This window comes from Catharus ustulatus, chromosome 21, assembly GCF_009819885.2.
Source record: "Catharus ustulatus isolate bCatUst1 chromosome 21, bCatUst1.pri.v2, whole genome shotgun sequence".
In the NCBI taxonomy this organism is placed as follows: Eukaryota; Metazoa; Chordata; class Aves; order Passeriformes; family Turdidae; genus Catharus; species Catharus ustulatus.
The window spans coordinates 3611654-3634649 of record NC_046241.1 but is presented as its reverse complement, the minus strand read 5'-3'; the positions used below and the strand labels follow the sequence as shown (position 1 = coordinate 3634649).

The 22996-nt window shown below is 51.7% G+C and overlaps 1 protein-coding gene across 1 annotated transcript in view; it reads left to right on the top strand.

Moving 5' to 3' along the window:
• ASTN2 (astrotactin 2) overlaps positions 1–22996 on the top strand; it is a 315518-nt gene that overhangs the window by 161203 nt on the left and 131319 nt on the right. Inside the window, exons 11-13 of the mRNA XM_033077837.1 lie at positions 3587–3737; positions 16533–16699; positions 18657–18845. Coding sequence (XP_032933728.1) covers positions 3587–3737; positions 16533–16699; positions 18657–18845 — 507 coding nt within the window. The remainder of the gene's footprint in view (positions 1–3586; positions 3738–16532; positions 16700–18656; positions 18846–22996) is intronic.

Sequence of the window (22996 nt, the reverse complement as noted above, 5' to 3'; positions counted from 1 at the left end):
TGGGTGTGTGCTCAGAGGGTCCTGGCAGGGAGGGGAGTGTGTTCCATTTATAACTATATCATTTGGGTGTCAGCAGGTGTCTTTGGAAGGGCTGGAGAGTTAAAGAGTGTGTGTGTGTGTGTGTGTGTGTTCACAGATGTTCAGTGGAGAGGATCTGGCACCAAAATATCCTTTTTTTACAAGACCTGGTTCCAGGTTAGTGATGGATTGCCCCATCCTCCCAGTGCACCAGGTGCTGAGCCCTGCCTGCTCCCTGTGGTTTTGGCACCTGGGTCCAGCCAGGGCCACCAGCAGCTCCCTTGGGCTCTTTGATGTACTCAGGACACAGAGCCTGTCCTTCTCCATCCTGCCCTGTCAGAACAGATCCAGGGCTCAGTCACTGAAATCCAGCATGGAGAGATGGAGAACAAGAGCTGTTCTTTTGCAGGCAGTTTCTTACTGCAGGGAAAGTGATTCATCCATCAGGGCTGCTCTAATCTGGCACTAATAGTGGGGATGGCTGTCCCCAGTGGGCTGCTGCAGTGGTGGCCAGATGCTGCCACCTCTCCTCAAGTGTCCCCTGCCCTGTCTCACTGTGTTCCCTCCAGGGCTGGCTCTGGAATGTGAGAACAGGAGCCCCAAACAGTGGGCAGGGAAGGACAGGCAGGGGTCATGGGCAGAGGGTGGAAATTCGACTGCTCCATGCCACATGCCACTGCAGAAGGCAGGTAATTAATGATTGCTCTTCACTCCCAAAACTCAGTGAGCTGAGCTGGCAGTGCCAGGGCTCAGCAGCACCTGCCTGCACTGAGCTGGGCTCCTGCACTGAGCTGGGCTCCTGCACTGAGCTGGGCTCCTGCAGCCCCTCCAGAGGCAGATGAAAGTGCAGTTTGCTCCCAGCTGGCTCCGAGCAGCACACAGCCTCTCGTGAGCTGCCTGGCCTGTCAGGGCTCTGTGCTGAAGGGCAGCTCCTCTAATGGAACGATGGCCAACACAGAACTGATCCTGCTGAGTGCCTGCCCTCGCCCCTGCTCCTCTCACAGGTGACACTTGAACGCTTCCCTGCGGCTCTGCTGCCCAACCTCCCAGCAAGGTTAATATTTTAATATGCTTAATGGCTCATTCCAGCTCACCAGCCCTTCCTGGGCTTTGGCAGGGGTCATCCATTATGCCAGGCTTTGGAGAGTGAGTTTCCATTCCCATCTTCAGCCTTCCCGAGGGCAGGAGGTTGGTTTGTGCTCCCAAGTTTTAATTAAAGCATGACAAGCTGCCCTTGCCAGCCCCAGCCTGGTGCCATGTGGGATGAGGCAGTTCTGTCTCCCTGGAGCAGTCCCATGCAAGGACCCTGCCCCAGGATCTCCTTCCCACCACCCAAAGCAGCTGTAGCTCCTCACCTTCTCCTTCCAGGGATGTGGGTTTGGTATTCAATGGAAAAGCCAGGAGGGAGGATGGGAGCATGGTTCTCCTTGCTGTCCACCCACGATGAGAAACCCCCTGGGAGGACCAGATGGGGCTGAGCTTTTGGGGTGGGTGGTGGAGGAGCTGTCACAGTTTGTTGGGTTTGGCTTTTTAAAAATATTCCTCCCTATGTTAATAAACAGTGGTTTTAGTTAGTAAATAATATCCCCTTCCTCCCCCCCTCATCTCTCCAGCAGAAATGTGTGCCCTGATCTAATGTATCCTGCATTTCTCACTGCCTCAGTTCAGAGGAGCTGCAGATCCTGGTGGGAACAGAGTGCTGATAGAAAACGGCCTCTAGAGATATTTGAAACATGACCAAGAAAGGACAGAGGGAGATTCATATCCAAATATGCTGGAAAATCTAGGAGGTGGGCCAGGAAAGGGAGAATATCAGAAGCTTGATTGCTACAAGTGCAAAGTTAATTGGGAAGCAGTAATTGGGGTGACAGAGGGCAGCACAGACATGAATTTGCTATGTGGGGCACCATGAACACGGAGCTGCTCCAGTGCTGGGATAACTCATCCACCCCAGCCCATGGGGTGTGCCAATTTACTATTTCTCACTGCTTTTAATGGTGTTTTCCTTGTTTAAAGTCCCAACTTTTGGAATCCTGTGATTCCCTTGAAATCCAGAATCTAAAAAAATCATGATGGCAGTACTGCATAAGGCTTTATTTGGGTTTGGTCTCAGGAGTTTCTAGCCCTTGAGTTTGCAGGGAAAAGCTTGGTTATACCCTAAAGCAAATTTAGGGGAGGAAAATATAAAAAAAAAAAAAAAAAGCACAGCAAAGTGATTTATTTTTAAAATCTCATCGTTTTGGTGCCAGTTGCATTATATTCTTTTTTAATACCTGACTCATGGTGTTCTTGAGCGCTCGGTGTTGGCAGGGCTGTGTGTGAGTGTGAGGGCTGTGAGCTCAGGGGCCCTCTGCTGATAGAGAATGCAGGGCTGCTTCCAGCAGCACTGCCATGGCCCTCCAGGGCTGATGAATATTCCTGAATGCTGTTTCATTGCCAAGCAGGCTGTTTTCACATTAAACCCCCCCAAAAAGGGGCACTAATGCTGGGCGTTGGGTCATTGTGCTGATGGCTGAGCAGGGGAGAGGCTCAAGGAGAATAAACCATGCTGTGACTCCCAGCACTGCCTCAGGGGTATTGAGGTCAGAGGGGTCAGGGTTAATTTGCAGCCTCCTGTGTGTAAAGATCTAATAAACAACCTGTGGAGGTCGTTCTGTCACTACCAGTGACTTGTTCTGTGACCTTTCTCTCTCTCTGATCGCTTTGTCTCTCTCCTGCCAGCAAGAGGGTGATGGGTTCTGTTGCCCAGGATGGGTTGTGGGTATTGGTTAACATATAAACTGTGCTTTGAAGACAAAAAAAATATCTTGGAGATGCTTAAAGCTCTTGACAAGCATCTGTGTTCCTTCTGCAGGAACCCAGCAGAAGGCAGAGTGCCTGAATGCTTTGTCACAGGCGAAATCTGCTGCGTGTGCAGCTCCCAGAGGCAGGGCTGGGAGCTTCCCATGGCTTCCCATGGCCCTGGAATGACTCCTAGGTGCTCATGCTTCTTGCTTGAGGGGTGTCACAGCACAGCAATGCCTGGGGCTTTGTCCATCAGGGGCTGGAGCAGAGCAGCAGAGCTGTGCCTGCACCCATCCCTGCATTATCTGCTCCACATCCCAGCAAACATAAAGCCAAGTTCGTGTGTCTTTCCAGCTCTGGCAGTGTCCCTGGGATGGATGTGGGTGATGGATGGGGTGTGGATGCTCAGGAAGGCTTGGCCCAGCTATGAAACATTCAGGAAGAGTTTTATGGCTTTGGATTTGCTGTGATCTAGTGTAAGATTAGTTCCACATCCAGCTCTAGGCTATTAATAAAGCATCTCCTAGTTGCTAGTTTGCATAAAACTGGTGGACAGTATCTTTGAAACCCCATGAGTGGTTGATTCTTGAAGGATGCCAGAGTTATGCAGCACATTTATTGTACACCATAATCACAAACCCTCACTTCCTTGGGAAGCTTCCTTTGGCTCAGGATTGCTAATCAGGATGCAGGGATTTTGCCAGAGCAGCTCTCTGTGGATTCCCATGCCCATGCCAGCTCTGCCAGCTCCCAGCCAGCCCTAACGGTGCCTTTTCTCTCCAAGGGAAGAAGCGATGCTGTCCACCTACTTCGAAACCATCAATGACTTGCTCTCCTCCTTCGGGCCCGTGCGCGACTGCTCCCGCAACAACGGCGGCTGCACCCGCAACTTCAAGTGTGTTTCGGATCGCAAGGTGGACTCCACAGGCTGTGTGGTACGTGCTGGGGCTGTGGGGTCAGTGCTGGGGCTGTGGGGGCAGTGCTGGGGCTGTGGGGTGGATGCTGGGGCTGTGGGGTCAGTGCAGGGGCTGTGGGGTAGGTGCTGGGGCTGTGGGGTGGGAGCTGGGGCTGTGGGGTCAGTGCAGGGGCTGTGGGGTCAGTGCTGGGGCTGTGGGGTGGATGCTGGGGCTGTGGGGTCAGTGCTGGGGCTGTGGGGTCAGTGCAGGGGCTGTGGGGTCAGTGCTGGGGCTGTGGGGTCAGTGCTGGGGCTGTGGGGTGGATGCTGGGGCTGTGGGGTGAGTGCTGGGGCTGTGGGGTGAGTGCTGGGACTGTGGGGGCAGTGCAGGGGCTGTGGGGTCAGTGCTGGGGCTGTGGGGTGGGTGCTGGGGCTGTGGGGTGGGAGCTGGGACTGTGGGGTCAGTGCTGGGGCTGTGGGGTGGGTGCTGGGGCTGCAGGGTGTGTGCTAGGGCTGAAGGGTAGGTGCTGGAGCTGTGGGGTACATACCGGGGCTGTGGGGTGTGTACTGGAGGTATGGGGTGGCTGCTGGGACTGTGGGTTAGGTGCTGGGGATGTGAGGTGGATACTGAGGCTGTGGGGTACATTCTGGAGCTGTAGGGTAGGTGCTGGAGCTGTGGGGTAGGTGCAGGGGCTGTGGGGTGTGTACTGAGGCTTTAGGGTAGGTGCTGGGGCTCTAGTGTAAGTACTGGAATTATGGGGTACATGGTGGGGCTGTGGGGTCAGTGCTGGAGCTGTGGGGTAGGTACTGGAGCTGTGGGGTATATACTGGAGCTGTGGGGTAGGTACTGGAGCTGTGGGGTAGGTACTGGGGCTGTGGGTTAGGTACTGGGGCTCTAGTGTAAGTACTGGGCTGTGGGATGAGTATTGAGGCTGTAGGGTAGGTGCTGGAGCTGTGGGGTGGGTACTGGAGCTGTGGGGTGGGTACTGGGGCTGTGGGGTACATGCTGAGGCTGTGGAGTACATGCTGAGGCTGGGGGTAGGTGCTGGAGCCATAGGGTCTCTGGGGCTGGCCTCTGGTTTGGGGACAAGCCAGAGGGAGATGTGACCTGCTCCTGCTTCCTGTGGCTGAGGGGATGTGTGTGCTGGAGCTGGACTTCCCTAGCAGGGGCCTTCAGGGCAAATCACAAATGCCTTAAGGACTCCAGGGAAGCAGCCCAAGTGCTCAGATGAGCAAAAGAAAAAAAAATGCTTGAGGCTGGTGGTCATTTTCCTGCTTGTCAAGAAGCAGGGGTGGAAAGCTGCCTCCTGCTTTGTGCAGAAGAAATATGAAGCATTCTCCCAGCCTATCCACCTCTGGGCATCTCTGACACCCTCAGAGTCTTGATTTGTTTCTGAACATGCTGATGTCTTGCCAAACAATCTACTGAGTCCCAGGCTTTGCAGAGTCCAGAAGATCTAGACCCTAGAGCATTAGTTTTGGGCAGAGGCTCTGAATCCTGGAATCCTGGAAGGGCTAAAGGTCACCTTGTCCTGAGCCCTGGTGGCAGGGACACCTTCCCTGGATCAGGTTGCCAGAGCCTGTCCAGCCGGGCTGTGGGCAGTTCCATGGAGTGTTCCCAGGCACTGATGCCCTGAGGGGTTTTGCTGGGCTTTTAGGTGGGAGCAGCAGAGCTCAGAGCTCGACCAGCTCTAACCCATCTCACCTTGACATCAAAGTCGTCCCTCCGTGCGTGAGGAGCCTGTGTGAATCCAGAATGACTGCAGAGACCCAGCACAGAGCCTTGGGAAGTGAGGCAAACCTGGAGCTTCCCTTCTTGTCTATTGTTGAAGCCCCTGCCTGCCAGGAAGCCCTGGGGGCCCCCAAGGGGGTCCAGAGCTGTCACCCTCTCACCATCCCCTCAACCCCACATCCACTGCTCCTAAACCCCCTGATCCCACTGCAGGCACAGCCCCTCTCCACATCCCTCCCAGCTCAGCAGAGACAGGAGATAAGTGTCTCTTTATTTATTGAAGATGTTTGTACACGGCAGCTGGGAAAGGTCAGGCTGGAGCCGTGCTGTCCCGGGGGGAGGCGTTTTCATTATCCCCTTCTCAGGTTGCTTGTTAAGGCCATTTAGTGTGACAGTCTGATGTGTCACCAGCAACGCCTGATGCCATCTCCCCTCGCTGCTCCTCTCCCCTTCCTCCTTTATTTTCCCCTTCCTCCTTTTTTCCTGTCCCCTTTTTCAGTAAGCAGCTGCCTTTCTAGTCTTTTGGGGTGTTTTCCCCCTTTTTTATTTGTTTTGCTCTGAATGCCAATGTGCTTGCCAGGCACTGTCAGAAGCAATCAAGGCTCTTATCACCTCATGCCTCTGGGAAGCGATGCCTCTTTTTAAAGTCAGGATATATTAAGATAGAAATTGTCAATAAAGTACAGACCTAGTGCTGGCGTGTGGAAAGGCAGAAAAGGAAAACTATGTCACTTGGGGTAAAGCGTCTGTAAAACCTGACTGAGGCTGTGTGTAAAGGGAATGTACAGTGAGGGGAGAAGGGAGGAGCAGCAGGAGCATTCTCCTACAGGGCATCCCCTCCCCGAGAGCTTTGGGTGAGGGGTGACACTTGGGGACCACAGTTAACCCCGTCCTGCACATCACACCATCCCATGGGGACAGGACACAGTCTCTCCCCACTCTGCCCTTCACCCCTTTTTCTCCCCACTGCAGGAGCTGCTCTGTGCCTCTCCACAGCTCCCAGTCTTGGGGTGAAGCTCCCCAGTCCCAGGCTGAGGACAGCAGAGCTGGGTGTGGGGACAGCCACTGCATCCCAGCCCCAGCCCTTGGCTCCCTGGTTGCCTTGGGACTGACACAGCCCCTGCTGCTTCCCAGCTCTCCCAGCCCTGTGCATTGTTTTATTCTCATTGCCTGGTGTCGGTCCCTGGTGAAGGAAGGGTATGAGAGAGGTGTGGAAGGAACTGTCCCCATGTTTCTGACCGTGTCCCATGGCCAGGGAAAAGCCTGGTGGATGGGCTGGCAGCACAGCCCCCAGCCCTGGGTGGTGCTGAGTGGAGTCAGAGGGACTGGGAGTGGAGTCTCAGAGCTCACACAGGCTGAGTTTGAGACATTCTGGTACTTTCTTTGTCCTCCTCATCCCACTCCTGCTCCTGGGTGTGAACTGGGCTCCCTGTCTAAGAAAGGATGGGGTCATGTGCTGCAAATTTTCAGAGATGTCAGTTAGTTTTGAAGTGAACTGCTGTGAACTCAATTTGCCAATTTGGTAAGTGCTATGGGCAATATCGGGATGTAATTTAATTAAGCTATCCCCTTTTTATAGAGTTCAGGGAGCATTTGCCTACTAATTTTAGCATTAGGTTTGCTCCAGCTTTACTCTGGACACAGATTCACAAATCATGACATGTTGTTAATCTCTACCAGTCAACAGTTTATTAATTTGCTGAGGACCACAGAAGTATATAATCAGTGGTTCATCAATCAAGGCTAAATCCAACAAATGTTCCAGGCAGGTACTGAGCATAAAATATACATGTAGCCTTGTAAGCAATTAATACACCACAGAGCTGGAGCCGAGCAGCTCAACCAGGGAGCAGCACAAATCTCAAAGATTTCTTATTCCTTTTGTATATAATCATCATCTGTTACCAGTTCCTTCACACCCTTAATACGGCTTCCAGTAATTCTGCAAGGACTGGGATGCATTTATCTCCGGGTTTTTAGCGGGTGGGCTCTGCCATTACCTAATTGCTTGGCCTTAAAAGGTCTCAAAAGGAGAGGGTGGAGTCTGCAGCTCGTGCTGGAGTCTGGCTGAGTCTCCTTGGGCTGGTGATGGAGAGGAAAGGGGGTGTCACTTCGCTCAGTTAAAATCCTGCTTTTTAGGCATCACCTGAGGATCCTAAAGCCTCTCCAGCAGGATTCCCACCCACAGGGGTGGCAGCTCCCACCTGCCATCCCCCATGAGATCCTTTCCCCCTCATCTCGTGGTTTTCTGTTAGTTTTATGTGCACCCAGTAGATGGCATGAGTGCATAAAGGGTTTCTGTAGTTCTTTTCTTATCGGAGGCCTTTTTATATTCAGGTAATTTTAAGATTTATCAGCTGCAACCTTGCCAAGACCTTGGCATTGCAAACTGGAGCCTTGTATTTGAGCCCTAACATAACCTAAGAGCCCCCAAGCTCTAAAAAAGCTCCTTCCATGCTGCTTTTTCTTGTTGCACTCTAGAATTGCTGATGGAGCTGGTCAAGCTGTGGGAATTTCCCAAGAAAACAAAAATCCCAGTGAATTTCTCTGTATCTGGTGACTCTGCACGTTGAGTCCAGTGTGTGCTTTGTACCATCTTGCAGGGATCACAGCAAACCAGGGGAAAGTGTGCTAGAGGAATAATTCAGACTACATCCTGTAAAGGAAGTATTACTGATCTTTTCTACTAGCACTGGGGTAGCTGCACAGCCTGGAGGGAGGATGCTGAAGGAGGGAAAATGCTTAACCCTCCTGTGTTGGTGATTTATAATTTGAGATGAAAACCTGTGAATTGGCCCTGAGAGACTGAAGGAAACACCTGCATCATGGCTTAAATTCAGGTTTCCCCAGCTGTCTCTCAGATTAGCTTTGCTCCCTGGTGCCAGTCCTCTCACCCAGCTGAGAAGAAGGGAGGGGTTGCTTCCATGTACTGTCCTATGAGCAGGTGCATTTTTGAGCCTGGAAAGGCAGGATTGCAGCCTTATTGAAAACAAGAAGGGTAGTTTGGTTTGTTTTGTTTTTGGTTTTTTTTTGTTTGGTTTGTTGTGAGGTTTTTTTTTTTTGTTTTGTTTTTTGGTTTGGTTTGGTTTTTTTCCCCAAAGGAATGGGAGCTTTGATCCTTAGCACATGAGCTGGGCCAGGAGGTTCTCTGTTCTCTTCCAGTGCCTGTTGAGCATTCTCAGCATCACTGTGGGAGGATGCAGCAGCAGCTGCAGGTGCCTGAGCCCCATGGTTCCTCCCAGGATGGGCTCTCCTCACTGTGAGGAACACCTGGAGAAGCAGAAGGGCAGGAGCCTGCCTGGGGCTGAGGAAGGCAGCTGGGGCTCCTGGGCCAGGAATGACCAGAATTAGCCCTGGTTTGTTTAAGGAGTGAGAGGTGTGCTCTGATGGCTCTGCAGATGTGTGTGCCTGCAGACATTGGTGAGTTAGCTCTTCAAGGCACACTGAGTGCTGCAGGAGCCAAGGATGGTGCAGGTGGATGTGGAAGGGCTAAAGCAGGGCTGTGCTCCAGGAGCCATCCCAGCTTGGGAGAGGTGCTGGGAGAGCCTTGCCCAGCCTGGGCACTGAGTGCTGCTGCTCTGTACAGACATGAAACCCTGCTCATCCTCACTGGCTCAGCTCCCTCTGGCAGAGGTTTATTTCTAGTCTGAGCAAGAAAAAAAGTGCATTTTGCCTACAAGGATGATTTGAACTGTCCCTCCCTGTATTGAGGGGTCAGCCCATCACAAAGGAGGGAATTTGTCTGGCTCAGCAGGATGCAGGAGGGAGATCACCTACCAGAGAGTCACTTAATGGAGTTGTGGCCTGTGGTGACACTGCTGTGGTGTTGGTCCCAGCCTCTTTAGACACAGAAGGAGGAGAAATTTGGCATGGTCTGCACAGGCATATAAACCTTAGCACAGCTTGTTGGGGCTAATCCTTCCCTTGCTCTCCCACCTCAGAATGATGGGTCTTCCTCACTGCTGCAGAGTGTGGCAGAGAAATGGCTTAATTTAGCAGTTTTGGTGAGAAATGGGATTAGAAATGAAGGAGCAGGGCAGTGGCTACTGCTTTCTTCTCCTCCTTCTAGCACAGGTCATCAGAGGTGGCTTAGGGACCATGGAGAGGTGCTTTGAAATTATGTGGGTGATGCTGAGAACTCTTTTTTTTTTTTTTTTTTTTTCTGGGGGGAAATGGAGTGTTTGGGAGTTTCAGCCCAATCCAAAATGCTGAGCAAAAATGCCTTGCATATATGAAAATTCCAAAATACTTTAGTTCAAAACATTTCCTTTCAAGGAGAGGGAAATGTTTAATTCCACCATTATCATCTGGAGCTTTGTTTTATATTGCTTTATCCCAGTGTACAGCCTGAAATAAAAACAAAATTAGGTGATGGAAACCAAAACATTTCAACCTTGTCAAAATTAAATGCTCTCCTAATTTCCCAAAGAGTTTTGAGATGTAATTGATGGAATCCCACAAAGCACTTAAGCTTCATCAAATCTGCATTTTTCTGACAGTCAATTGTTCATTGAAAAATAAAAACTTACCCATCCCTGCCTTGAGAGGCACCTAGCTAATTATGGGAGAGATGCACACCCAGGGAGGGAGATGAGGAAAGCCAGTCTCTCCTAACCCCTCTGAAGTGTTGCTGGCTCCCTGGAGCAGGAGCTGACTCCTTTTGCACATTGTGGTTTGGAGCAGAAACCCTCTGAGCACACTCAAGCCCCCAAGGAACCTGTGAGTTTGGATTTTATCTCATTAATCCAGGTAAATACCTGTGCTGGAAAGGGGATTAGAGGAGGAAAGGGTGGCAAAGGCTGTTGGGGGTGGGTGGGAGTGAACCACCTGCCTGTCTTTGCTTTCAGAGGGGTTTGCACCTCATGGGCAAGGGACAGCTGGTTTAAAAGCAACTGGAATAGCTCAGGAAGCACCAAGGTGAGCTGGAGGTCTTTGCCTGCACAGGGAAAGAGTGGTTTGGATGATAAAAGCCCTGTTTCTCCAGCAGTGGCTTTTTCAGTGATGTTCCTTGAGGGTTTGGCTGGTGCACCTCTGCTCCTCACCAGACTGGGATGCTTTGTGTGCTGTGGTCACAGCTGGCTTGGGCTGTGGGATTGGTTTGGGATACAGGATTTGCTGTGTGGTGTTGTGGCTGGGCTGCACCCTGACAGGTCAGTCAGGTGGGGCAGGGCTTGAATTTCAGTTTCCCCAAAGGTTTTTAGATGTGCCAGCTTCTGCTGTCGCTGAAAATGCCCTGACAGGCAGGAGACACCAGCACACCCCAAAATGGACTTCTGGAAGGGAAGCAGATTTCCTTGCTCCAGCAACACTTCTTTCTGTGTGCAAAGCATCCCATCAGCTGCTTGAAACAAATCTCTGTCCCTTGGAACTGAGGTGCAGTCACACACAGAGTGATTTGCCTGAGAGGTTCCACTGGAAGGGAGGAGATGCTGCCTCAGCTCTTCCATGGATCCCCCATCGCACTTTCACAGAGGGACCAGGCTGAGAAGCACAAGCAGCATGTTCTCAGGAGCCTGCAAGACAGATGGGTTTGATTTTCTAGGGCTAAAATAATGATTGATGATCTTTAAAGGGAAAAGGAAGCAGGAGAATAGGAGGGAGGAGGGGGAAGAGTGGGGAGATAATGACTGTTATTTCAGAAAACAGTTGTAATGTTCCCCTCTGGGAAGGATGTTCCCCCCTCAGCAGGGTGTCAGGAAGGGCTCTGGGGTTGGTGAGCACATCCCTGCCCTGAGGACACTCTGGAGAGCCCTTTAGCAACCAGCATTTTGGCCCTGTTTTACCAAATTACTGGGAGAGGAGGGATGAATCTCACCTACAGAGACTGAGCTGCATACAGCCAGGCTCTGTCCTGCTGCTGCTGAGGAGCTCTGCTCACCAGGGGCCTTCTGGGTCAAGAAAACAAAGACAGAACAAGCTAGAATTGTCCAAATACATATATATATATGGACACAGAGGGGTTTACTGCATTTGTATCATTTCTGAGCTCCAACAAGCAAATAAATACATGCCAGGGTATAGGAGGGAGCTCATTAGAATGCTGGCACTTGCTTGTACCTCAGCAGTGCCTGGGATTAATGTTTTTGTCTCATGCTGAGGAGGTTCCTCGGTGAGGAGTGAGGATGCCTGGGCACAAAGGGGGGTCATTAGGGCTCTGTGGCACTGAGCCACCAGCTGATGGTGCTGCCTTGGGCAGCTTGGGGTCCTCGCTGTCACTTCTGGAGACATCCAGGCATGAGAGTGGTACCTGGAGCAGGGTTTGGGGGCAGCTTCCCTCTGTGGTTTTAAGACTGGGGGGATTCAGACTCGTCTGTACCCAGAGCATCACCTCCTGGCACAAAAATCTCTGACTAGAAGGCTGCTGTTGTTGAGAAAACAGAGTGGAATAACAAAAAGGGCAGTTTACTCTCTACAGAAACACTCTATTAAGTATTCTGGTTTTTTAAACTTAATAACAGAGGAGAGGAGCTGAGCTGAGCAGCTCTGGCAGGCAGCTCAGATGGAGGAGAGCGGATGTGCTCCCATCTGGGGGATCCATGTCAGTAATGATTTGCCTTCCAGTGACCCCTTGCCCATCTCACCGCTAATGAGCTTTGCAAACGAGAAAGTGAGCAAAGGCTCCTTTTTTTACTTACATGAGCAGGGACTTGTCCAGGTATTTCTTTTCCTAAGGCACAGCCTCTCACAGGTTCTGTTGTTGCTTGTGTTCTTTCCCCCTGAAGGTGATCCAGGAAAACTCCTCCCACTGTGTTTGCTCTGGGGATGCTGCTGGTGGTGATGGGCAGAGGAGCCCAGTCCTGGTGGCAGGAGGCCACAGGTGCCACACACTGTGCTGGGTGACAGCAGTGGCACAGGCATCCCATTTTGTTCCAAACCACAGCCCTGTGTATCAGTGAGGCTGGATCTGGTGTATTCCTGGGGTGGCTGTGGCCATGTGGCAGCAGGCCCTGCCAGATCTGCCACCCCATGTCACCTTGGAGATGTCACTTAAAAGCGAAAAAAGCCTGTTTCACAAAACAACAGATAAAAATAGCGCTTCCTATTCAGCACATCCATTCCCTGTGCGTACTCAAAATTCAGTTGCTGACTGCAATCACAGGAATAAGGACTTGTGTGCTCTGGGATCAGAGGGGATGGGCTGGTGCCCAACTGTGCCATCAGACAAACCATGTGGAGCTGGTGGTTCCTTCTCAGACCCCTTGGCAGCAGCAGGGTCAGAGCATTGGAGCTGAGGGTCATGTTTAGCCTTCAGGACCTGTGTTATCAGTGCTAGGACACAACAAGAAAAGAAAGTTTTCTTTTCCAATGCCAAGGGCAATTTTCAGGGTTGTCTGTCGGCACAGAGAAATCAGTTCACTTCTGCATAGGTGGAGTGGATTTGCAAGAGCATGGAATTATATTTGTATGGTACAGCTTCTCCTTGGATTTTGAGCAGAGCTGGAGTCTCCCCCTACATCTTTTTTTTTTAACTCTCCTTAGCATGGATTAAGCCTCAGCCCCTTTTCCCAAGCTCTGAGCTGTATTTCCTGGTCAGATCCATGGGTGAAGGATGGGAATTGGAACTGAACACATGCAATACGAGTCTAACGTGGTGAACCACAAACAGCTTTTCATTGTGAATTGCTGGGTAACAGTGTGTGGGATCCCTGTGCTTCCATGGTAAATAAATCCATGCCTTGTGTGGAGGAGGGCTGTGCAGAGGTGTATGACCAGGACCTGCTGGGGCTCCAGCTTTCCTCCCTCCAGGGCGGGACGTGCCACCCGTGCTCGCCCAGACAGAGTTATTGACCCAGTTGCTTATTGATTTTGTAATCATTTTCCAACAGAGCCCCCCGTCCTGTGTCACTGCCAAGGCAGAGCACAAATTGAACTGCACCTAAATTGATGGGGCATTGATTAAAACTCACCGTAATTATTGGTTCTCTGCTGCCCAAGCCAGGCAAATCAATGTCAGCAAGAACAGATCTGCTCCTTTATAAAAGGCCAGTGAGCACAGAGTGAGAGCTGGCTTTGCAGGCCCATCCAGAAGCCCAAGCTGATCCATCAGAAGGTCAGGATTAGCACAAACTGGCTTTTTCCACGGTCATTTCTGATTCCTGTGGGCAAGACCATATTTGCACTCAAATGGACTTCAGTTTTCCCCTCACTCTGATGTATTGGTGGGACATCCCAGTGGGAAATCATCTGTTGCAGGGACAGGGAGGTGTGTTACAAAGATTTATAAGCCCAGAGAAGCTGTGGCTGTCCCAGAAAGTGTCTAAGGCCAGGTTGGACAAGGCTTGGAGGCATCCCTGCCCATGGCAGGGGAATTAAGCTGCTTTTTAAGGTGCTCTCCAACTCAAACCATTCTGTGATTTATTGTGCTCAGTAATTGCTTCATCCACCTATTCATCCCTGCAAAACCTCCCATGAAGAGGCTGGTGTTGCCTGGCCAGTACTAATTGCCAAGTTTGTTGATTCCCTTGACTCCCCTGAGCAGGGACACATCCCGTGTTTTCACATTAGCTCCCAAAATTTTCTGTCCCTGGAGAGCTCCGTGCTGCAGCACAGCAGCTGACTGGAGAGCTGGCTCTACTCTGAGCAGGGATGGATGTGGAGAGACAGGAGTGCTTTCTTTTGCAAGTGCTGTGCTGAGCTATTTGCCTGCTGTAATTAATGGGTATTAGGATGCATAATTATGAACTGAAAGGAAACACGTTTCATGGTGGTTAAGAGCCAAAACTGGAGGAATATCCCAAGGGTGGCCTCAAGCAGAGTAGGACGAAGGGAGGGAGGGCTTTGCTGACCCACTAACCCAGTCACTGGGAAAGAACCATCTTCTTCCTCTGTGAGCTGGAGAAGGTGCTGAGCTCAGCACATGGATCCGTGCCAAGGCAAGAATTCCAAGTGACAGCGCCAAAAAGCCGTGACTGAGCCATGGTCCTGTGGCTCCTGCTGCCTTACAGTCCCATCCAGTTGCCTTCAGCACCCTGGAAGATCCCCCAGGATCTCTAGGGGAATGTGAGCAGAGCCCTGGCCCCCATCCCTGTGGGTGTGGAGAGAGCAGCAGAGGCAGGTGCTGTGAAGCAGAGATGCTGTGAAGCAGAGATGCTGTTTGCAGCCAGCCCTCCCCGTGTCCTCCAGGGAGATCCTCTCTGCCAGCGTGCACAGCTCTGCTCTTACAGCAGGGCTGGCAGACAAGGAGGAGAGCACGGAGATAAGAGCTCTATCTGCACATTCACAAACACTCTCATCCTGCTGCTGTTTGCCAGGCAGCTCTGGGGTGGTGAAAAGCACAGATTGTTCTCAGTGTCCTCTCCTCCTTCATTATTCTGTATATGCATCTGGAAAACCTCCTGCTCCCAAGTCTTCTGCTGCTTCCTGCTGCTAATTCCAGGGCTGTGTCTTTGGGATCCTGCCTGCTCTGCAAGGATGGACAGCATCCTATTCCAGAGCCCTTTGCTGCCAACATCCTTTGGATGGAAAAGCCTTGTGCCTTCCCTTCTCACCTTACCTGGTGTCCCCAAGGTGCTGAGGTTTGCAAGCTTCAGAGCTGAGGGCACAGGAGGCAGTGAGGGATCTGAAGGACAGCTGGCTCAGAGATCAACACATCCCACTTGCTGCAGGCAGGGCAGAAGCAGTTTTGGTGCTGCTGCTGTAGGGAAGTGGCTCAGGGTTTCTGGGAGGTGGAGAGAAAGGTGGGGACAAACCTTATAGAGTGGTAGGACAAGTGTGATGGTTTTAAACTGAAGAAAGGGAGGTTTGGATTAGATTGTTAGAATGAAATCCTTCCCTAGGAGGGTGGGCAGGGCTGGCACAGGGTGCCCAGAGCAGCTGTGGCTGCCCCTGGATCCCTGGCAGTGCCCAAGGCCAGGCTGGACATTGGGGCTGGAGCAGCCTGGGACAGTGGGAGGGGTCCCTGCCATGGCAGGGGTGGGACTGGGTGATCTTTAAGGTCCCTTCCAACCCAAACATTCCAGGATTCTGTGATGGCTCAGGGTGGCCCAGGACCCCCTAAAGCCCCTTTCTCCTGTCCCTGTTTGCTTCTGAAGTAGCCAAGAGTGAGCAAGGCTCAGCAGCCCATCTCCCAGCAGGACCCTGCTGGTGTCAGTGAGCACAAAGTCCAGGGTCTCCTGAACTTTTATTAATATGTACAGCATTTTGCTCACATGGAAAATTGATTTTCTTTTTTAAGCACAAAGTATAGCAGTTTTATAACCTTTCTTCTGCTTGGCAGAGGCCATTTATATCCTGCCTTCATCACTACCTGTGCCATCTCCAGTCTAACTCATCTTCAGGAAATTCCATAATGCATTTTTAATTGTGACCTGCTCCCAGACAAGATTTATTTATTTTTTCAAGGACTGGCCTTTTTGTTGTCATTTGTGTGCGTGTCTGTTTGGTGAAAAAGGATTAATAACAGAAGTGGAAGTGTGCTTTAATCTGGGTGACAATTTATCTGTGGCATTTGCTGTCTGCTGGCTTTTGTCTTTTGGGGCAAGGAAAACAAGCTGGGGAGCTGGAATTAGAAATTAGAGCCATGGTTTCCTCAGCTGTGGAAAACTGATGAGCCTGGGCTGCCATCCTGGCTGCCCCCAGTCCTGCTTTTGCCACGGGCTGGTCCTGCCCACAGTGGGCATCGAGATCCTTTTGGACACGATGCCAAGGCCATGCTTGCTGATCTATCATGGGTTGAGATGGATTTCTAGGTCATTCCCAAGCACTGGGATGGTTCTCTGGGTTGGTCCCAGGTGTTTATTTCTGGGTTGCACTGGATTTTTCTGCGTTTTGGAGGAACAGGGAGCAAACACAGAGGGCTGTGGTATTTTGCCCCACACTGGCTTGAGGCTTTATTGCTGTGTAGTTTTGCTGTCCCAAGGATTCCACCCTGTTCCAGAGGGAGGGGGGAGGCATTGGCAGCAGACCAAATCCTTGCCCCATGCCCTTTCCCCTTTCCCCAGGGCTGTGGGAGGTGATGCAGGGCTACCCCATCCCTCAGGACAAACTCATCTCCTTCACATGGGAAAGGAGTTCAGCAGCACGGGCTCTGTCCTGGGAGGACACTGGGGCTCCAGGGTGGGGGAGGACACCCAGGTGACATGTCCATGTGCCCTGTCTGTGCAGTGCCCCGAGGAGCTGCGGCCCATGAAGGATGGCACCGGCTGCTATGACTACTCCAAAGGCATCGACTGCTCCGACGGCTTCAACGGCGGCTGCGAGCAGCTGTGCCTGCAGCAGACCCTCCCCCTGCCCCACGACCCCTCCTCCAGCACCATCTTCATGTTCTGTGGGTGAGTCCCCTCCAGCCAGGCTCCTCAGTGAGCAGCCCCTTCCTCATCTCCATCCCAGCCCCGCCTGCAGCTGAGTGCCCAAGGGAAAGGCTGGGGATGGAGCTGATTCCAGCAGGGAATAGAGGCACCTGCTTTTCCTGAGGGAAGTGTGAGGAGCAGTGTGAGCAGATGAACCTTCCTCCTCTCCCCCACTGTGACAGTACAGTTTGATCTGTGACTCACTGTGAAGGGACCCAAAAATTGTACATTGTGTGTTGGAGGGGGAAGGTGTAGGATTTGTTTAAAAAACACTACTTTTAAAATTTACATTTTTTTTTTTTTCCTCTCTTGTACCTCCCTTAAAAATAGTCTCATCCCTGATTTTGGCCAGGATCTTATAATCCTACACAATTTAGCATTTCTCTCAGGAAAATCTCCCTGGCTGCAGTGTGCTCTAAAAGGAGCTCAGTGATTATCTGGCTTTATGCTGCACAGCTGCAGCCATCCATCGCCTGCCCCAGCCCCACGGCTGCTTCACACTCCCAGGCACACACAGGAACCTACTCCACGTCCCAGTGTGACAGATTAGGATGAAGAAGGGGAATAAAAGCCCTTTTGGAAAGAAAATGCCCACAAGCAAGAAGGGGAGTGAATTCCTAGCAGTAACTCTGAGCAGCATCCGTCAAGTCCCCATGCCTGCAGGTGCAGCAAAGACCTCACTGAGCTCTGACTGCTGCCTGCTCCCTGGGAAGAGCAGCCCAGGGAGCTCTGCCTGTGCCAGCCTCTCCTTTATTTATCTCATTTTTGCTTGTTTGTTGTTTTTCTTTTCCCGCCACTACCCTTTTTTATTGTTGTTTAGCATCTCAGAGTGACTGAGTCACAAAACCAGAGCACGTTTTCTGCTCTGTGCCTGCAGAAAGGGTTGGAAATTCATGTGGGCACCTGCATCCTTTGTGGGGAGGATCTAGAAAATCTTGGGACATTCCATGGTCTCCACACACCCACATGAATCTGCATTTCAGCCTTGCATCCCCAAAGACAGAGACTGCAGAGACTCTCACAGAGACTCTTTCCTTTTTTTTTTTTTTTTCCCTTCTTTTTCCATAATCCCTTTTCAAGGCTGGGCTGTGCTTTGGGAACAGGCAAGGAAAAGTGTGACAGACAGGTGGGAGTTGTGCTTGCAGTAAAATGCAGCAGAGGAAAGGGAGAGGGAAGCAAGCCTGGGTAGAGGTGGGGTTGGTGTGACAGCACTGGGGCTCTGAGGAGGAAGGAGCAGGGAGGGAACAGAGTTTTCCCAGGAAGGTGGGAGCTGAGGAAAAGGCTGCTGGAAGAGGAGGAGAGGCAGGATGGCACATTTACAGAAGATTCCACTGAGGTCTTCAGTGTCTGTGTTAAATCCCATCCCTGCTGCCTGCCTCAGTTTCCCCTCCTGTCAGTTGAAGATGAACATGTGAATCTTACCCAGAATAGCCTTGGAAGTGGGATCAAGGAGCAGAGGAGCAGCCAGGCTGGAGCTGCTTCCTCACAGGAAGGTATTTCTAGCTGGAAGAAGGGGCAGGAGCTTGATTTGGCTTTGCTGTGGGCTGGGGAATGTTTGTGCCTGAGCAGCAGCACAGAGGGCTCAGCTCTGCTCTCCAGCACAGGGGCAGCTCCAGGCAGGACAGCATGGAATGGTTTAGGTTGGAGGGGACCTGAAAGCTCCTGAAAGCCATGGGCAGGGACACCTTTCCTCAGAGCAGGGTGCTCCACACCCCACCCAACCTCACTGCAGGCAGATGGGCCATGCTGCTAACAGGAGGGAGCCAAGCCCCCATTCACTGGTCACCCAAACCAGCCAGGGCAGAGGATTTGGGCTCTGGGACCCTTCAGGTGTCCAGATAGCTGCTGCAGAGCTGGTGGGGCTGGGTGGGCTGGGCAGAGGCTCGTGGATGGGCAGCTCTGTGCCTGGCTGGTCTCACAGGACCTGTGCTGCCCACAGGTGTGTGGAGGAGTACAAGCTGGCCCCAGATGGGAAGTCCTGCCTGATGCTGTCTGACATCTGCGAGGGCCCCAAGTGCCTGAAGTCAGAGGCCAAGTTCAATGACACCCTTTTTGGGGAGATGCTGCACGGCTATAACAACAGGAGCCAGCACGTCAACCAAGGGCAGGTGTTCCAGATGACTTTCAGGTATGTCCTGGTTCTGCTCCTAGGTTTGGGAATATCAGGGAGGTGAGATGGGACTGAGGTCCAGTGGGACAGAGCCAGCATCTCTGATTTGCTCATGAGGGGAAGAGAACAAGAGGATAAAATCATCCATGGCTTTGCTACCTGTTTGTCCTTCCCTCTGTCAGCACACAGCACCCTCCTGGGCCAGTGTGTGTCTTGTCAGATGAGACACAGCCAGCTGTGCTCCCTGGGACTTTCTCAGGAGTGTGGCCTCAGCTCTATCTGAACACTGATGTCTTCTATCTCCATGATATCCTGCAACAATGAGTAATTTGATTGTGTGTCCTGTGACAGAACATTTCCTTTGCTGTGTTTTCAGCCTGTGCCAGCTGGTTTTATTCAGTGCCCCCATGACAGCACTGGGAGGAGCTGTGGGTATAACATGATAAATAATGCAAATGAACTGAAGGTAAATGCCTTCACCTTTCAGGGTTCACAGAGGAGAACTTGCTGAATTCAGGGCTGACAAGTTAGTTATTTAGTTATTTTTCTTCAGGTCTTCTGAGTGCAGCTGTGTTTTGATCAGGTGTAAGTCAAGGTGGCTGTGTGAGTTTTGAAGCAGCAGCACTAATGAGAGTCAGGAGAGGATCTTGCCCACCTAGACACTGCTCTTCCCTGCCCAGCACCTGTTTCTTTCCTGTTCAGGCACCAAGTCCTCATTGCTGCCTCTGATTTTCACTGGAGCTGTGGGTCTCCATCCCTGCTGCCCACAGAGTTTTTCCAGGTGTTTTTGCCCAGCTGATAAAAACTTCCCTGGCTCTGGATTCAAGCTGAGCTCTGGCTTTCTGCTCTCTTGATGACAGAGGCATTACAAGCTCCATCAGCACAGAGGTGCTGGGTAAACCACAGCCAGCAGAGCTGCAGCTTTTGCTGGAAGTGAGAATTGACAGGACACAAAGGCAATTTTCCCAGTAGCCTCCTCTTTGCTTTCTCTCCCTCATGTTATGTTGTCACTGGGTCCATCAGAGCAGAGCCAGGGCTGCAGAGAAGTTTTCCATGAACTGCTGGGATTAAGGGATGCTTTGTTGATTCCAATGTATGATAGCAAATGTATCCCCTGTTCTCAGGGCTGAATTCCATCTGGAAAGCACACGAGGATTGTCTGTGGGGCTGGGTTATCCTGGGGCAGGTGGCTTCTTCAAGTCTTCCCCTCTGAGGGCACCCTGAGGATGGCAGGTCTGGGCAGTCCTGAGCTGGACCAGGACCAGTTCCTGCCGGGGTTACCCTTGGAATAAAACACCTGAGGTGTTGGGATGGCATCTTCAGGGGCCAAAAACCACTCCCTGGGGCTCTGCCTGGCAGGTTTAGTGGGTAAAAAAAGGCTGTTAGTCCTCCTTCCCAGGGCTGACACCACTCCTGCTGTGCTGGCCAGGGTGTGCAGTGGGGAGAAGCTTTCCCCAGAGAGGAGCTGTGCAGTGACAGCCAAGTTCTTTGTACAGCCTGCTGTCACACACAGGGGTTTCAGTCCCTTCAGTCCCAGCTGTACCAGCAGTGAGGGGCAGGATGAAGCAGGTCTGGAGCAGGAGCTCCCTGCCAGGCTGCCCACATGGTGCAGGCTGTAGCGTGCGGTGAAGTGGCTCTGCAGAGCTCACAGCCTGGAGGGAGGCAGCACATCTTGCTCCAGAAATGCTTCCAGCAGCCTGGCAGGACAGCACAGCTGCCCTTTTCCCATCTGAGTGTAGTCTCCAGAAGCACCAGGCAGTGATGGAAGGGCTCAGTTCCCTGTGTGCAGTGTCCTCCCCCATGGCCAGGCTGCCAGGGGTGCCAGCAGGTTACGGTGCACAAGCACCATTGCATCATCTCTTAACAAGGGAAGAGAAGGGGGTTAATGGAGAAGAAATTATTAACTAAAAGATGTAATTTGCCTCTGATTTTCATAGATATTCAAGAACCTCTCTGAGCATTAAGACACCAGCTGTTAGAGAAGCCCTTAATTTGGTGCATTTGAAACATAGCAGGAAGCTGCCTAATACTAGGGATTAAAAGCCTGTTTCTGCGAAGTAGGAGCAAGAACCTGCTATCAGAACAAGGGGCTGAGTATTTTAGAGGGATTTATGACTGCTGGGATCCTTTAGCTATGCAGATGTGACAATCTTTTGAATGGTGTCTGCTTCCCATGTCGCCACGTCTTCAGTGTCTTTAATAAATAGGATATTCTCAATCTGCCAGGCATGTCAGCATGGGGCTGGGAGGGAGCCTTTGTGCTGGAAAAGCTGCCTTGCACACCCTGGCCTGGGCAACACTTATCAGTTACTGCAGAATCTCCATCCCTGGGGGGCAGGGAGGTCTCTTTGTCACCTTTGCAGCACTGATTAATTAATCTCTGCCCTTCTGGTGGCTGCAGAATGGGCCAGATTGGAGGGAACCACTTTGGATCATCTGGTCCAATTGAAGCACATGGCACAGGACTGTATCCAGGCAGTTCTTGAATAATCCAATGAGGGAGACTCCACACTGTCTCTGGGCAATCTGTTCCACTGCTTGGTCACTGGACAGTGAAGTTCTTTCTCTTGTTCAGATGGAACTTCCTGGGCAGCAGTTTCTGCCCATTGCCCCTTTCTGGTCCTGTTGCTGGGCATCACTGAGTAAAGCCTGGTCCATCCTCTTGGCACACCCCTGGCCATGCTCAGCACATCAGTGGGAGGTATCAGGTGTAGCAATGATGGCTTTATGGAAAGGCTGGGGATGTGCAGTGGTACCTCCAGGATGCAGAGCACAGAGGGGTGTGAAGATGCAGCACAGCTTGGGGGGTCTCAGACCAATGTGTGGCTGCAGTCAGTGCTGCTTCAGATTTTAATGTATGTCACTTTATCCAAGGGGCTCAGGCATTTATCTTCAGCTGTGTGACTGAGGAGATGGTAACACCCAGGGGATGGGTGGAGGGAGCAATACTGGCTGCTGAGGCCACTGTATCCCAGCAGGGCTGGGCAGCCAGACTGGTTCCTGCTGTGTGCTCCACATACACCCAGCACTGATGGAACACCTCACTGTGCTCTCCAGAGCCTGTCCCTGCTCACAGGGCCCTTTGTGCTGCTGCCAAGGACCCTTTTCCCATCCATCAGTGACAATGTGAGCACCCTGCATCCCTGCAGCTCCGCTCCAGCCTCCAGGAGTTAGGAGCTCTGTGGGCAGCTTCTTCTGTCCTGAGGTGGCTTAATAACCACTAATGACTTCTGTGGAGGTTGGGGTGCTCAACTGCTCTGCTGGACATTGCCAGCATCAAGGCTGCTGCTCGGAGGAGTGCACCATGGCATCGCTGCTGCTGCCTTATTGCAAGGATTCAAATCAAAGCACTCCTGCAGTGGTGCTCCTGTGGAGTCCCTTGTGAGCACTTTGGGAGAGGACTGCAGAGGGATCTTCCATCACTCACCAGAAGACTCCCTTGGTCCTTCTGCTGCTGAGCCAAAAGCACATTCAGAGCCATCTTCTTCTGGGTACCACTCTCCTCTCCTTAAAAAAAGTTGTTCCCGTTGGCAGAATGCTCTCTGAGGTTAACAAGTGGATGGGATTGGAGCTGATCTATTGCAGTCACACCTCCTGGTCTAGCTGGGAGGCTCAGCAATGGATGCAGCTCACTAAAGACTAGATTAGAGTGATTTTCCCCCTGTTGCCTCATGGTGGGGCAGAGCCTGAACTCTGTGCTGTTCCCAAATCACTGAGGAATTATTTTCCAAATGGGTTGTTTGTTCATTCTTTATCTGGTTTTTGTGCCATCTCTTTGCCATGAGGGAATAGAGATTTTTGTTTAAAAGCTGTTTGCAGTTTCAGATTGTTGCTTTTATGCCATTAATATGGAGAAATCCCAAAATACTGCCGGTGGAGCCAGCTTTATTTGCTGGATTATTGCTGCATGGCAAACGGGATGTCAGGGCAATGCATGGCAGCTGGGATCAGCTGTCTGCCCTTACCAGAGTCCCTTCCCTGCCTCTCATCCTGGCTCTTGCTCCAGCTTGGCAAAGCCCCAGGACACAGGAACACCCACACAGCCCTTAATTGATTCCTCCCAGCAGAGATGCAGTGAGTCCAGGGAGTTTCAAGGTGTTGAGGGCAGATAAGGAGCCAGAATGGTTTGGCTGGAGGCAGGGAGAGCATTCCTGTTGGTGTTCCCTCCC